The 16,637-nt window shown below is 36.2% G+C and overlaps 1 protein-coding gene across 2 annotated transcripts in view; it reads left to right on the top strand.

Moving 5' to 3' along the window:
• ARFGEF1 (ADP ribosylation factor guanine nucleotide exchange factor 1) overlaps positions 1-16,637 on the top strand; it is a 90,340-nt gene that overhangs the window by 51,952 nt on the left and 21,751 nt on the right. For both annotated transcript variants that reach the window (XM_027699228.1, XM_027699137.1), the window contains 12 exons: positions 988-1,087; positions 1,208-1,347; positions 1,449-1,557; positions 2,584-2,785; positions 3,861-3,972; positions 5,146-5,351; positions 5,452-5,536; positions 6,086-6,257; positions 7,460-7,611; positions 11,019-11,147; positions 14,245-14,403; positions 14,715-14,865. In XM_027699228.1, the coding sequence (XP_027555029.1) occupies positions 988-1,087; positions 1,208-1,347; positions 1,449-1,557; positions 2,584-2,785; positions 3,861-3,972; positions 5,146-5,351; positions 5,452-5,536; positions 6,086-6,257; positions 7,460-7,611; positions 11,019-11,147; positions 14,245-14,403; positions 14,715-14,865 (1,717 nt within the window). The remainder of the gene's footprint in view (positions 1-987; positions 1,088-1,207; positions 1,348-1,448; positions 1,558-2,583; positions 2,786-3,860; positions 3,973-5,145; positions 5,352-5,451; positions 5,537-6,085; positions 6,258-7,459; positions 7,612-11,018; positions 11,148-14,244; positions 14,404-14,714; positions 14,866-16,637) is intronic.

A 16,637-nucleotide genomic window follows, 5' to 3' on the forward strand; every position in this document is an offset into this window, starting at 1 on the left:
ATATTATAAACAAGAGTAGTTACAAATTTGGATATTTGCATGATGCTATTGGAGAAGAGAAGTGAGCCTGACACTATCAGCAATGTTCCAGAAAAAATGTGTTGGTGGATTTGGTAGACCACAACTGGCTGTGAGGAGCTGAACTCTTAGAAGTGCCGAACAGTGATGTAATGCTGTGTAGGATGGTGATGTAATGCCGTGTAGCAGTTCTCACTTTGAGCTCAAATGCTGTTATGGCAGTTGCTGCTGCTCAGGAAGGGAGTGAGAAGAAGCCTGTCTTGCTTAGCATGCTTGGCTGAATTAGTCAACCCATAGTGTTGATAGATCTGATGAGGAACTGAGAGGGGATAACACAGTCTCTGTTCCAAACAACAGCACCTGTACTGAAGTGATTTCAGGGAAAACTAATGACTCTTTTAGGGAAGAGTAGCTTTCTTATTAATGGACTTGCTGCAGTTTTTATGCGATGCCTGACCAGTACCCTTCTTCCAATAATCTAATACTGAAGCATGTTTCTTTTGTGTCAGAATTTTACCTTTCTAATGGAGGTCCTATACTTTAAATTGCTTAAGTGGCTGTTTGTTATGTTTTTCACTGTCTCATAGAGAAAATCTTTTTGTGATGAGGTAATAGCTCTCCTTTCAAAATCCCAAATGAACTCTTAGCAGCTTAGACTTCTCGTTAGGCTAAATTGTCCTTCAGGGTCTGACATCATTCCCAATTCTTCTGGTTTTGAGTGTTCAAAATATAAAGCAAATTTTTCATCTGGCCAAAACTCCAGAGGTACATAACTAACAACTCAAATTCCTAATTTGAATGTATCAGGCATAAGTTGTATTTCTTCCTTTCCTCCTTTTTTTTTCCTCTTTATCTCCTGTACCTCTAAGGTGCTGCTTTCAGAATTATGTCAGAATTTTGGCATCAAAGTTAGTGACTGTGTTTGTAATAGATTTTTTTTTTTCTCCCTCTTCCTGGAATATTTGTTAGGTTTTCTTCAAAGAAATTTTCCTGTATATCTTGGAAACTTCTACTAGCTCATTTGATCATAAGTGGATGGTTATACAAACACTGACAAGGATATGTGCAGGTATTAAGGATCATTTGATTCTAGTTTTTACATTTTTATCTTGAAGAGCAAAACTGTACTTGCCTTTCATTGAGTTACCTAGTTTTTGTTCCAAATTTGACAATATCACTTTATTTATAGATGCCCAGAGTGTAGTGGACATCTACGTGAACTATGATTGTGATTTAAATGCAGCAAATATATTTGAAAGGCTGGTTAATGACTTATCAAAGATTGCTCAAGGAAGGGGTAGCCAAGAACTTGGCATGTCCAATGTTCAGGTAAAAATTTCACTTCACTTTATGAAGCTTCATGTTTCTTGGCATGATAGGTTGAAACTAAACTCCATTCCACTAATAATTGTTTATGAAATCTTTTCTAGGAATTAAGTTTGAGAAAAAAGGGATTGGAATGCTTAGTGTCAATCTTGAAGTGCATGGTCGAGTGGAGTAAGGATCAATATGTAAATCCCAATTCTCAGACAACACTTGGTAAGACACGATATGTTTCTTCTGGCTTTAATGAAGAGGTGCTGCAAGAGTTTCATGTGTTCTATCCATATCTCGCTAATGTTAGTGTACAGATTAGTAAGGTCTCTTGCATGAAAGAGAGAGAATAAATTTTTTTCTTAATAGAAATATTTGTAAGTTTGGTGTAATTTTAACAAGTTGTCTAAGTTGTCTTTTCCTAATTGTGTGAATTTGTAGAACACTACTACACTGAAAATTACTAAATCCTTTTTTTTCTGTATTTTTAATTTTAAAAGGATCTCAGAACTCACTTTGAAGCTCCCCTAATTCCATGTAATTTCATATTGATTAAATTACTACTGGAGCAAGCAGGATGGAGAGCATTTTTTTAATTAATAGTAAAAAAATTACTCATTTGTTTATTATTTAGCTGTTATAGCTATAGAACTTTGAATGTTGTAAGCAGTGAAGTAACTATATCATTAATCTTGTTTTAATCCTGTTTCCCTCTGACCTGAGGTGAGAAGTACTAAGGTTATGCCAGAATTTTCAGATTAGGTGCTTAAAGTTGATAGGTGAAGTAATAAACTTTTTAGGGTGATTAGCATGGCTGTCCTTCTGAGCTGAGAGCACCAGCTCCTTGACGTGTCTACATTCTTTTAAACACTGTACTTGGGAAATTCAGAATATTGTGATTTTCTTCAGGTAAAAAGTAATATTGGACTTGAAAATAAAAGATATGAGATGTAATTAGGTTTCTAAGGTGTCAAATTTTTTTCCAGGTGCCTACAAATTATAGTTAAGGCTTAAATTTCAGTATGTGATGAACTAAAAGAATTCTCCTTGATATTTTGTAGTGATTTTGTATTATTATTTTTTTCCCAATTAAACTAAAAGCAGAATATTTATATAAAAATAAATACTTCATTGACAGTAACCCAACTAACTTTATAAAGCCTTTAGAAAGGATTTTAAGAATAAGCTGTGATTTTAGGTTTTTTCCCATTGTATGTATTTTGGATATATGTAACCCTTTCCCATTTCTAGGCCAAGAAAAACCCACAGAACAGGACAGCAGTGAAACCAAACACCCTGAGACAATTAACAGATATGGAAGCTTAAATTCCTTGGATTCTACTGCTTCATCAGGAATTGGCAGTTACAGCACACAGATGTCTGGCACTGACAACCCAGAGCAGTTTGAGGTCCTAAAGCAACAAAAGGAAATAATAGAACAAGGAATTGACTTGTGAGTGCCCTTTTATCACCCCGGGAGGGTGGATTCTTTTGGAGCTATGAAGATTCCTGGGTTTTTCTTCCTTCTCCTCATAGATACTCATCTTGTGTTAGGAAAATACTCTGGATGTAACAGCACTTCCTCTGGTGAAAGAGTGCTGAATGGTGTCCCCTTTGGAGCCTGTCAACAGTGTTTTGTGTTAACCTAATTCCTCACAGCTAGAAGATGAGTACTCTGAATGTTTGTTCTTTTTTCTCCAGACCTGCTTGTCTAAAAATAAGGGGTTTATATTTGGATAAAAAGAACATTGAACTCGTGATCAGTTGAATATGACCCCTTTTAATGTACATATTACTGATGAAAGTATACAGAATACTGTATACTTAAGCTGATGCTTCCTTCCGATTAATTAACTTGTCATAATTAGAACTGCAGGATAGTGTAATTTCTCAATGCAGTCTGACATGAATCTTCTGTGATATTTCAGCCTTTTCACCTTAACCTCCTTGGTGAGGTCAGTTTAGGCAAAAATAAAAGTTTTCTGTCATATAGTTCTGGGACCCTGAACAAACATGCCTTATTCCTTTAAGGTTTTGATTTCTTTCAGTTACCTAGTTCCTTGTCTTGTACATTTTCATTCTTACAGGCAACTCATGGATTTCCTGGTTGTTTCATACAGATAGAAATAAAAAGCAACAGGATATAATTGTTCTTTCCAAGCCAACACTTTGCTGTCTCTGTGGAATATTTTTTAATTCACAAGTGCCAGAGTAAATGATAGTGTTTAGCTCTCTTTACTTGGAGCTGCCTGGATGACATGCTGGCAGTTATGTTGGAAAGAGGAAGAGGAGGCTGTTTACAGGGTAACAACAACAAAAACAAACAAACAAAACACCCATCATCCAATAATCATAGAAAGCAACAGCTCATTCCTATCTAATGCATAGTTTGATAAAGGAAAAATATTTAATACATAGATTTTTCAGGACCTTATCTGAAATTATTAAATCTTTTTACTTAAGCTTGTACAGCTTTGTGCATGGGTAAAAGGGTTAAGTCTTATTCCATCCTGATCTTGATTGTACAGGTTCAATAAGAAACCAAAGAGGGGGATTCAGTACCTGCAAGAACAAGGAATGCTTGGCACTACCCCAGAAGATATTGCTCAGTTCTTGCATCAAGAGGAAAGATTAGATTCAGTAAGAAAACTGTTTTCCTGATCATTGTGTTTGCTGATGCAGATGTGTTTATACGAATTGCAAATCACTTGTTAGTGTGTTGAAGTTTGTAACGTTATTGTACAACGAAGAAGCGGAAACTTCTCTCTCTTCTAAAATTCGTAAGCTTAAGGAATTTGATTTGTAGAATGCGTTAGAGCTGTACCCTGTGCTATATGCATCCTGCAGTTCAGTGAAGCGAAAAGGAAAACACTGACCTACTTGAACTGACTCAAAACTTGTACTTAGTTACTAGTATAGCTAGAATAACCTTGTAAATTGTATGTACTTTAGTCCAGTAAGTAACTGCCGGAAGTATCTGCTCTTCAGAGAGGGCTAAAAAATAACGTGGTGCAACAACATTAAAAGCACTTTTTCTGTTTCCCAAAAGAAAGTTATTTAATGTTCTTTGATTTTATTTACAGCTAGAAGCTGTTTCTGGACTTGGAAGTATCTGGCTGAGGATTGGAACATCTCATGTTAATATTGTCATGAAAAACAGCTTTCTGAAACAGCAACCTGCACCACTGTGCTTAGTAGCCACACCTATTTTGGTGCCCATGCTTGCAACTGTGGCAAAAGTCACAAATTTCAGTATTCATACTTAAAATCTCACATCAAACCAAATTTTTTAACCTCAGTTTACATATACACATACAGGCATCTTTATCTGAATGCTTGTTATTTTTCACTGTACTGTGTTGCATTGACAGGGAACTTGGATGAATTTGAGTACCAGCTATTTATATATGAACATCACTTGCATCTGTTTGAGATCTGCACCCTAAGGGATAAAGTTGAGTTTAGTAAACTATTCATTCCTGTAGTAAGTGTCCTAACTACAAAAATCATTATAGTAGAGAACAATCATTGGTAATATTAGCTTTGTATTGCGCCACGTGGAGGTCATCTAATGGAAAAATGGCGTATAAGTAAAGCCAGAGAAGGAGGAATGTAGGCAGATATGTATGAGCATGTAAGAGCATTATGATGGAATATATGGCCAAAATACTTGGCCGTAGAGAGGAGAAGCAGGAGTATATCTTAGTTAATTGCATACAGGCCTCTGTGTTTGTGAGACTTTTGACTCTGTTTTTGTTTTTGTATTTTTCCTAGTGTTAATGCACTAGTTTGCCTTTTCTGTTCTTATTTTAGACTCAGGTTGGGGAGTTCCTGGGAGACAATGATAAATTTAACAAAGAAGTCATGTATGCCTATGTAGACCAACACGACTTTTCAGGAAAGGATTTTGTTTCAGCTCTGCGCATGTTTCTAGAAGGATTTCGTCTTCCAGGAGAAGCTCAAAAAATTGATCGCCTAATGGAGAAATTTGCTGCTAGATATTTAGAATGTAACCAAGGGTAAGATGTACTTTGTCTTCAAAACCTTGGAAAGTTGAATAATTAGTAAAAAATCCTAATAAATTAAATTTGCTGTTCTTTTTCTCCTTTTTGCCTTCAGGCAAACTCTTTTTGCTAGTGCAGATACTGCGTATGTTTTAGCTTACTCAATTATCATGTTGACAACAGATCTTCACAGTCCACAGGTATGTTGCTGGAATAAGTATTTGTGTAATCCATAGATATGTAACTTTCAAGCTTTTTGACAATGTAGTTTTAAAAGCTTGAGGTCCAATTTAACACCAATACGTGTGTAAGAAGTAAGCTAGCTTATGTTTAACAGTTTTATGTTTCATGGGCGTTGAGATTTTTAAGTTGTTTTGATTAGACCTTTCTGTAAGGTAGATTTCTTTTAGATAGATAGTTTGGTCTGTATGACAAGATAAAACATTCTTTTTTCTTTCTTTCTTTCTTTCTTCCTTTCTCTCTTTCTTTTTTTTTTTTTTGGTAATGTGTGTTATAATTGATCTGTGGATCCTACTGCATGAGTGTTGGAATGTCCTCATGTCCTTGTATTATTTTGTACATATGGCAGTGTAGTCTTGCATATGTTGAATACGTAAAAATGTCTTCTGAATCAGTAGGTTTGTCCTTGATGATAACTTTTCATCTGCTGGGCAGTTTTGTAGGCAGCATTGTAACTGCAATGAGCTTGCCTCATTTGCTGATATTTACAACTATTTTCTGGATTTCAGGTTAAGAATAAAATGACAAAAGAACAGTATATTAAAATGAATAGAGGTATCAATGACAGTAAAGATCTTCCTGAAGAATATTTGTCTGCTATCTATAATGAAATAGCTGGAAAGAAGATTTCAATGAAGGAAACAAAAGAATTAACAATACCCACAAAATCTAGTAAACAAAGTAAGTAGTTGCAATATTAGCTTTCTTCAAAGTTTTGGCTCTTCAGTTTCATTAAGTTCTCCTTTTTAAAATGAGAGTTCAATGAAACAAACACCACTCACTTAACTCAAAATGAGTTAATTTCATATCCTTTCATATCCTTTTCCTTTTAACATAAATGCATGATGATGCCTGATGCCTAATGGTGTTAAATGCACCTGCTTATTTTCACTTGCCATTGTGCCTGAATTCCTGGCGATTGGTGCACTCACCATGGATAGAAGGCAGGTTTTGCTGTTGAACAGCAACACAGGGAAATTTAAGGGCTTTATGAAATAAGTGTCACCCATAAGCATAGTGCAAAACAGACACACTGGGTGGGTCTTCTATTTCTATAGTAAGCATTGTGATTTCCTGCAATAACCAGTCTGTCATCTTCAAAAATTTTGCAATATTTGGTTTGTAGGGCACTAATTTATGCACTTATAAAATGAATTATCTTTTCCTCTCTCAAATACCAGAAAAACTTTTTGTGTTTTGTACAGCATGAAAATTCAGGTGTTATTCATTCTAGCTTTTCTACAGAGAACATTAAAGAGACTTGACTTTTTCCCTACATATTTGTATACTTTCAAGTCCTGTGTTAGCCTTATAAGCAGAGTGCTTGTAGGAAACTTGCGTCTGGCAAAAAGAGTCCATCTTGTTTTCAGTATTCATTCAATTAATGCAATGTTTTATTGTAATTTTTAAAAAGCTTATTATTACATGCTTCTTGGGTTTCACTGTCTTGATGAGATGGAGATTCCATTATGGAAATGAAAAGGTGATTAATGTAGTTCTCCTTCAGAAAAAGGATGTCCAGTTATTTTTATTCTTATTTTGTGTGCTGAAAGATTACTATGAAAGGTTTCTTCACTACGAATTTACCTTTGGGGATGTGATATTTATGCTGTCAGTTGAGGTGATGGAGAAGAAATCTTTGCTGTTCAAATCTTAAAATTCTATAAAGGTTTAAAAGTAGGTTACATTTCACACATTAGTTTGCCTTAAGTTTTATCTGTATTGTAAAAGAAATATCTTGCTGGTGTGGTAATATCAAAATGTAAAGTTAATACAAAAATTGCATCTGAGTATTGCAGTTAATGAAAAATGTGAAATTATTATATTCCTAAAGACACCGCTACTAAAGATGCACAAATGAGAGGAAAAAAATGTGTTTACAGGTGTTGCCAGCGAAAAGCAGAGAAGACTCCTTTATAACTTGGAAATGGAACAAATGGCTAAAACAGCTAAAGCTCTTATGGAGGCAGTGAGCCACGTTCAGGCCCCTTTTACTAGTGCAACACACCTGGAGCATGTGAGACCCATGTTTAAGGTAAGATACATATTTAATATGGAGAATATCACAGTTTCTTAATAAAAAATACTGACTGATAGGATTTATTGAAAATACTAAAGATTTGTATCTGCTATCTTTTGATCATTTTGTAAGTTATTTAAATTGCTTCAGGAAAGAAAGGATTTTGAACCTTCTAATCTAATTTAATTAAGCCTGGAATTTAAGAAGTTTCAGGGCTGATGGAAGTAGCATCTTGATACAGTGGAGGAGTTAAGGGGAAAAAACTATAAAGAACAGTTAAAAATTTGAAATGTTAGCATTTTTATTTCAGGTATGGAGGTGTAGTCAAAAACCAGATTTATAAAAGTGAGAAATTACTAATTTCAGTTCATTGGTTTGGCTCTCTCTTACTCCTCTAGGGGAGGTTACCTAACTGCTCCCCCAAAACGCAATTATCAGAACAAACTTTCATCTGATGTTGTCTGTGGCAGATTACTATTTTAGACAAGCTAAGACTCTAGTTTAGGAGGAGGGAGCTGGACCTGTATTAAACTATTATTCAAAACACCAATCTTTGTGTAGGTACAAATCTGTCTGCATCCCAAATGCCTTTTCCATACCAATGATTCAGATTCACAGATACAGTCATTCAGTAGTGTATGATGACTCAGTGTGATCTTGGATGTGGTCTCTGGCATAACCAACTCATAGCAGTTATCTGCCACTGAAATAAACTGTTGTGCCCTTTACCATGTGCTCTCATTTGCGGCCCTTTGTGCAAGTCGTGGTCCTCGCATGACCTCTTTGTGAATTGCTGCAGGGAGGTGAAGTTACAGACCACTACCTTTACAATAAACAAATGGTTCCCTGGAGGGATGTGTTGTGAGGTCAGGTGGAGCTCCAGGCCCAGGCTCAAGAATCATAGAAGCATTTAGCTTGAAAAAGACCTTTAAGAACTTTGTTTCCAATTGTTAACCCAGCACTGCCAAGTCCACCACTAAACCATGTCCCCAAGTGCCACATCTACACGTCTTTTAAAACCTCTGGGGCTGGTGACTACACCACTTCCCTAGGCAGACTGTTCCAACTTTTTTCAACTCTTTCTGTGAAGAAATTTTTCCAAATATCCAATCTAAACCTCCCCTGGTGCAACTTGAAGTCATTTCCTCTTGTCCTATCACGTGTTACTTGGGAGGAGACCAACTCCTTCACCAGCTTTATTGCCCTTCTCTGGAAATGCTCCAACACCTCAATATCTTTTTTGTCATGAAGGGTCCAAAACTGAATACAGTGTCTGAGTTGCAGCCTCACCAGTGCCGGGTCCAGGGGGACAATCACTGCCCTTGTCCTGCTGGCCACACTATTTCTGATACAGGCCAGGATGCCATTGGCCTTCTTGGCCACCTGGGCACACTGAGGATCTAGCTGTGGGATTGCTGTCCATGAGGCAAACTTCTTTGTCACCTTATTAATAAAAGTAGTATAGCACTCTGTTTGTACAGAGGAATACTAATGTAGCCCTTTTAAAAGGTCTACTTTCAGGGTGTCACTTGGTAGAGGTATACTGTACATCCCTTCTGTTGATTTCTTCAAGACTGAAATGAAATCACCTGCATGCAGGCATCTGTAAAATTCATAGTCTATTTTTTCTTAAAATACCAGCCCTCGTACTTCCTAGTCTTTAGTATCTGAAAAGGACATTTGCAAAGTCCATTTTCAAAGGAGCAAAATATGAAGCATCAGGGTAAATTAACACCCTTAACGTCTTTTGCGAAGACACTAAGAATTAGAAGTGAGGATGTTCATGAACTAATTAAAGTACTGAGGACAGTGTAATGTGTCGAACAGAGAGCTGTCTTCTCAAAAAAGTGAGAACTGTGAAATTTAAACACTGAATTTCACATCTTTAAACTTTTTAAAATTTTTATTTCAGCAAAATTTTATAAATTTTATAAATTTCTGGGTATCTCACCTATTGATGTCCATGTAAAACTGTATTTACAGATAGATTTGCTAAATGATTAAAACAGAGCAAAAATTTACTTTATGCATCCGCCTAAGCAGCCCAAAGTTGATTGTCTGGTTAATTTCACCCTTATTGACAAAACAGGATGTCAATTTATGTGTACTAAAAATAACAGCATAAATCTAGTTATAAAGCATATATACAGATCATTAGATGGTTCTTAAGAAAGTATTTCAGTTTTGTGATTTTAAAGATTAGTTTTGGTTTCAACAGGAATGAAAAATTAGGAAGGCGATGAGAAGAAACATACATTTCTGAACATAAAATTATAGAATAGTTTGGGTGGGAAGGGACCTTTAAAGGTCATACAATAGGGAATTAAATCCTGGATCTAGGAATTCATCTGATGCCTTCAATACTGTCCCACAGATACCCTTGGGTATATGCAAGTGTTAAATGCTTTTCTGAGGTAGTGCATTTGGAATTGTTGGCTTAAATTAAACCAGAGCTCTTTGGTGCATCATTTTGCTATGAAATTAAGTGTGAAATCTGTACTCCCTGCTGTGCCCATTGAGTCTGTATTTCATCTGGGGTGACTTCGGGTAAAATGATTTTGAAAATTGTTCTGGGTACCGTGAGGTTTCCTCTCCATAAGGACATGTAGTTATGGCGGGTTCCCTCTGCACCTTCTGATTAATTTTTCTGCCAGTGGGAGAGGGAGCCTTGACCACAAAGACAGGACCATGTAGAGTCTCCTGCAATGAGTTCAGTTGAGTGTATTATACCCCCAGTCCCACCTAAGGAAAGAGAGATGGAAAACATCAACAGTGGCTTGGATACAAGAACATGGAGGGATAAGGGCAAGAAACTTGAGAGCGGATTCATGTCCTGTATTTCTTATTGTTGTCTTACCGTAATTTTACTGGAATTAATAAAGTTTGCCCTATTATCACTGCCTTCTTTTCTTTCCTTTCCTTCTGGTGTTATCAGGATAAGCTAGTCTTATTTAAGTACTTTTCATCATAAAGGAATCTGCCATGTGCTGTATTGGTTTTTGCAATAACTATCGATTCTTATCTCTCTTTCTCAGTGTGCAAAGATAAAGATTATCCTGGAAATACCAAAGTTCCGATAGACATCTAACTGACATAGCTTTAGGGTTTGGGTTTTCCTACAATCTGAGGATGGTTGAGTGTGCTGATTGCTGAGGGAGAGGACGAGTGCTTCTGAGGGGGGTGCCAGTCTGCGTTACTCCTGTCCCATTCTCATGTCTCGTCTGACCCTACTTTATACTATTCGATGTCTCATGCCTATCTATTCTATTTCCTTTTTGGCAAAAGGCAACTTGATGGCAAAAGGCAACAATGATGTGAGTTAAGGATGGAATTTACACTTTAGCAAGATGTCGAAACTATAACATTCCCTTCAAGTACTAACTTAAGATGCTAACATAACACTTATTTTGCATACGTTCCAGTTGGCATGGACACCTTTTCTAGCTGCGTTCAGTGTGGGTCTGCAGGACTGTGATGACACCGAAGTTGCCTCTCTTTGTTTAGAGGGTATACGATGTGCAATCCGGATTGCTTGCATTTTCAACATTCAGGTAAAAAAAAAGTAAGATTGAGACAATACTTTGATTTATGTACCAGCAAAATGTTAGTGGGATTCTAAAAGTCCTTGTTGCTGAAGTTATTGCACTGCAATACCTAGAGGCTGCCTCCTTCTGCTGTTACTACTTCATCTGATATTTGACTGGAAGTGTAAATAAAGTTACCTTTCTTTTTCCTTGTGTTTTGTGGTAAGTTCTTCCATGCCTATATACCAAATATTTGTTTCCATATCAGTTGACTACTTTTAAGTCAAAGTACTTTCTTTTTAGCTTTCTTTCTAGTTACAAGCTGTTTAGCTTTGTTGTGGTGCTTCCAAAAACGAGTCTTTCTATCATGTTTCACAAGAAAAATAGTATCTCTGTGAACTCTATTTGAGGTATTGTTCTCAACTTCAGAGAGATTATACTAATACAAGACTTTTATAATTGGATGCCATTTTAACAGTTATGGCACTGGAAATGTCATTCCTGATGTGATGCATGAATGTATCTTGCATTAAGCACAATGCCAAGAATTCCAGACTCTCTGGCTCCAGAGGGTAATTCTGATTAAATTTGGGCTTTTTTGGCTTTATTTTTTTTCCATTTAAAAATCCTTGGTAGTGAAGGTACAATTATGTTATTGTAGATAATTAGTTAATAAATGGAATAGTGGTCTGCTGTAAGTCCATCATAGGGGTAGCTGAAGAGAGGGGCAAGCAAAATTAATGTTTGACATTGCATTATTTCATGTGTACACTGAAAACATATGTAAATTAAAAAACCCCAACCAAGAACCCTATAAGATTAAGTTAAAAATGTTAAACTATGATGTGATAGTGAATGCTTTCCTTCCTTCTCCTCTTGCACTTGTATTTGGCAAATTAGATAACTTCTTATTGCCAATGGGAAAAGTCCCATTGGGACCTCTTATACAGCTGCTTAGAAAAGCCCATTTGAGATCATGTAAGGTTTCCTTCCTCTGTCTTTCCACTTAATTTCTGCATCACCACCATCTGTCCCCAGACTGAACAGACTTAAAAATTTGATTAACAAAGCCTTCCCTGGAGCCTGCAGCTGGTCAGTGAAATTCACATTCCTGTTATTTTTGTTTCTAAGCTGCAAAAGTGAAACTGGTACAAATATCAGTTTCAGCAGCTGCAGAGTTTAGCTCCCAGTCCTGCAGTTGTCTGCCTTGGGTGGGGAGGGCAAGGACATGCTTGCTACACTCAGAAGATCCCCATGCTCCAGTCATACCCTTCAACTGGCTTGGGACAAACTTGCTTGAACTGGAGGTGTTGCAAAACCAAGTTTTTAAATTTCAGAAAATGAGAAGTGTTGCTTTTGAATTTTCTATGTAAGGGATATTCCTTCTTTGTTTCCTGTGGGAATTCTGCTTTGTTGATATCATTAAAAGCAGTACTGGCTTGTTGGCGATTTCAGTATGTTACAGAACTGTTCCATTGCACGAGGCAGTGATTTGGTGGCGTCTTGTCTGACTTCAGAGGCCAAGTAGCTCTGGTGGTTTGAAGGAAACTGGCAAATCTGTACTTAAGCTGATTTAAGGATCTTTTTTGTTGGAATCAAGTTTTTCCTCCAGTGCTGGCAACCTTCCTACTTCATTGAATAAACATATAGAAATTAAGATTGGTGTCTAGTAAGAGTTAACATTAGTTTACACATCTTGAGAAATATTGATGCTTTTAGTTTTAAGAAAGTTTTCAAAGTACACAATTTAGTTTAAGCTATGCATGTTCACCTCTAAAACCTCAATTATAGATTCTGGTTTTAATTATTTATGCTTCTTTATCTTAGACTGTCACAGAGTCTGACTTCTGTCTTTAAGCATCTGTGCCAAGATATGCATCAAAAGGATGTACTTTATCTGCTTATATCATCTGGTTTTAATTTTTGGGTGATGGACACATTGTTTAGTTGTTTTTCTTCTACTTTGATGGCTTAGAAAAAGGGGCAGAGGGGGAATATCTGTATGAATAGGTAGGACTGAAAACATTTTCCAAAGATACACAGTTTGTAGACTCTAAAGCTTCATTGCTGAGAATGCTTTCTTTGAAACTTCCATTTTTCTGTGCTTAGACATCATTCCTGTGCCTTTGCCAGCCTACCCTGCAGTAGTAGTTGGATTTGAACACGGCAGACACGTTGTGTGGCTCTGTGATAATCCATCCTGTCTACATCCATGTTGTAGTGTTCATGTTTTCTCTGTGAAATAAGCATTCTTCCTGGGATTTTTTTTTTAATATTTTATATTTGGTTGGTTTATATGCTCAATGATTTTTTTAACTTGAAAACAGCCCTAAATATCCAAGCAGTTAAATGTATTTCGTAATTGTCATTTGTTTATCTGGTGTACATTTCACTTATACACAACAGGAGAGTAAAATGCACATGTGAGCTCAACTTTAATCCCCTTTTCACTGTTTTAGTTGGTTCATATGAGATCTGAAGAGTTTCCTTTGTTGTTTATAGGACAACTTAAAAATTGGATAACTACATGCAGAACCTTTTTCTTTTGTGAGATAGATTTCATCTGTCTAGATTATGGTCACTTGCTGTTTACCCACCTGTGACACTTGCCTCAGAAGATTCTGAGATGCTCCAAACAATGTGGATTAAGTCAAATACATTTTGAGCAGTTCTGTGGAATTGGCAAAACGTGCCTTTTAGATACATTATGTAGACTCTGTTGACAAAAAAATCCTACAACTTTAGTGTGTCTGCTAGGGCAGCATTTTCAGAGTAGGTCTGAGTATTGTACAAGAGTATTAAAAGCTTGGCTAAGTAGCCACATGTATTTTGAAACAGCATCCTATTTTCCAAAAAGGCCCCCCAAAAAGACCAAACCAGAAACCTAACAACAACCTATGTGTTCTGTGCTATCAGACATTACACTTCATGAATAGAAGGAGCCTGATTTTTATCCCACAGTTTACTGTACAAGAACATAAGATATTTTCACTATGCTTTGGGAATTCAGTTCTAGGAAGAGAAAGGTAAATGGTATAGTTGATGAAACCACACAGACTTTACTAAGATGAAGAAACAGAAAAAATACTTATGAGAATTTTTGGTTTTTCCCTCCCATTTCCAGCTTGAAAGAGATGCCTATGTTCAAGCATTAGCAAGATTTACGTTACTTACAGTGAGTTCTGGTATTACTGAAATGAAGCAGAAGAATATTGACACCATTAAAACTCTCATCACTGTGGCTCATACAGATGGAAACTATTTAGGAAATTCCTGGCATGAGGTAAAAGTCATTTGTATTTAAATTGTAAGACGGCATGTTTACTGATTTTAGAACACAGTGGTGTACTTGTTTGTGCATAAATACAGTGGTTTTTAGATAAGTACCAAGTATATACTTTTGTGCATGTATTATGCAGCCAATTAAAGTAGCAAAATATCTCTAAATTAATATTCATTTTAGACAAGAACAGAAATAACTTTTCTGACCTTGAGTGTTGAGAATTTTTTTCTTTTGATGATTTTTATTTATCTATTTTTTACTATTTAAAATTACTTTTTTTTGATAAACAACTTCGTTATTCTCTGGAATAGATTCTGAAATGCATCAGTCAGCTTGAACTGGCACAGTTAATAGGAACTGGAGTAAAACCTCGCTACATCTCAGGGACAGTGCGTGGCAGGGAAGGTTCTTTTACTGGAACAAAGGATCAGGCACCCGATGAATTTGTGGGACTGGGACTGGGTAAGTAATGCAGATATGAAGTATTTCATTTAATTGGCTTTGTTCACAGCTATTTGGGTTTGTCCTTTGTGTTCATTCTTGTTGACTGTGAGGTTCAGACAGAAGACCATAAAGTAGTCCTCATAAAACTCCTAGGCTTTTAATAGATCTGTTCCAATTTCTGGAATATTTGGTTTGCTCTGTTAAATATTATTGCCAGGGTGGGAGAGCAGGAAATGTAAGAAAATGTTACGTTATTCATTTCTATTAAAATACAGCTGACCAACTTAGAATGGATCACAGATGGTATGACCAGATTTAATAATATTGCAACATTGGTGCGCCAAGTATTTTACCAAACAAGCAAGTTAGTATGTGTAGGTTAAGCATCTGTTGTGAAGCTTTGTGAGAAATATGTAGAATTCAAACCAAGTGGGAGATTAATTTAGCTTAAATTCTGAGATGCCATTTCTTTCCTGTCTTAGTTACTTTGGTACTGAGTAAGTGCCTTTTTTAGGTTGACCTGAGCACCAAAATTTACTCCATAAATGAGATGTTTATTATCCTACTAAAATATATAGCGATCTTACCTTAAATTATCTTAAAAACAGTGGGATTTTTCTTGTGGGGTTGTTGTTTGTTTGTTTTTTAAAAAGGGAACACAGTTACGGATATACAGGTGTAGCGTATTAGGAAACTCTAGAAGCATCAAAGTGTATATGTATAAATGTATTTGACTGCTAAAAAGTTTCCGTTTGTGTGATGCTTGGTATCTCCTGCCTTTCTAAACTTCACCCACAGCCAAGCAAAAGCCTTGTCTTCCCTCAATTTTTTGTGTAACTTTTTTTTAGTAGTAATAATTATTTTCCTGTTTTCCCCAATCTTAGCTCCCAGATTAGTCCTAATCATCCAGCTTTGTTTTCTCCTCAGACAGTTTTTCTTCTGCAGTCAGTCTTTTTCTTTCCCTTCTGCTTTCCTTTAGCCAGCCTCTGTGTACTCACCTTGCCAAGAGCTGATGAAGGGAAAACTTATGCCTGGAAATTAATGAGTCTACCAACATCTCATATACTGAGCTGCTTCTGCCCTTCTAATATGCATCCTCCAGTTTAGTGTTCCCCCATGACCTATCCGACTTCGCTGTTTCCAAATGCTGGCAGTTTCTCTACACTGAAGTGATTGACCTCTAAAGCTTTTAAGTTTTAATAGCTCAAGAATGTAAGCTGTAGTCAGGTGTCTCTAAATCATACTTGCTATCATTGGTGTAAATCCAGCTCATAAAGACTTTTTACAGCTACACTTTTAAGGAAAAAATACATGAAGTGTTTCTCTCTGAATTGAATTTCTGGAATGCTTATTACAGTGCACATATGGAAACTTAACCATTTTTTCCTTTTTTTTTTTTTAATAATATTGCTTCAATCTTTTAGGAAAATACCTAACTTATAGGAATTTGGTTTTCTTGCACTTCAGGGCTATTAGAACATTTTTTCAACTGTTTTAGTTTTTTCCACTCCTTTCTGTAAATCGTGTTTTGCAGATAGTTTAATTTTCTATGATCACTCCAAAGTATCCTTTGGAACTATGGGTTGCAAGCAACCTTTCTATAAACCTAAATTCCTTGGAAGAACACATAGTGCATATGTCCATACATACAGACACATTTTACAGGAAAATAATTAGAGTTTAATTAGAGTCAGTGAAGTTTCAGTCTGGTGACACAGAAGCTCCATCTTTCAAGCCTGCTTGCAAACTCAAACATGGATAAACAGCAGCATTCATTCCAAAAAGCAACA

The sequence above is a fragment of the Neopelma chrysocephalum genome, unplaced genomic scaffold (assembly GCF_003984885.1).
Source record: "Neopelma chrysocephalum unplaced genomic scaffold, ASM398488v2 Primary Assembly neopelma1_22, whole genome shotgun sequence".
Taxonomy (NCBI): domain Eukaryota; kingdom Metazoa; phylum Chordata; class Aves; order Passeriformes; family Pipridae; genus Neopelma; species Neopelma chrysocephalum.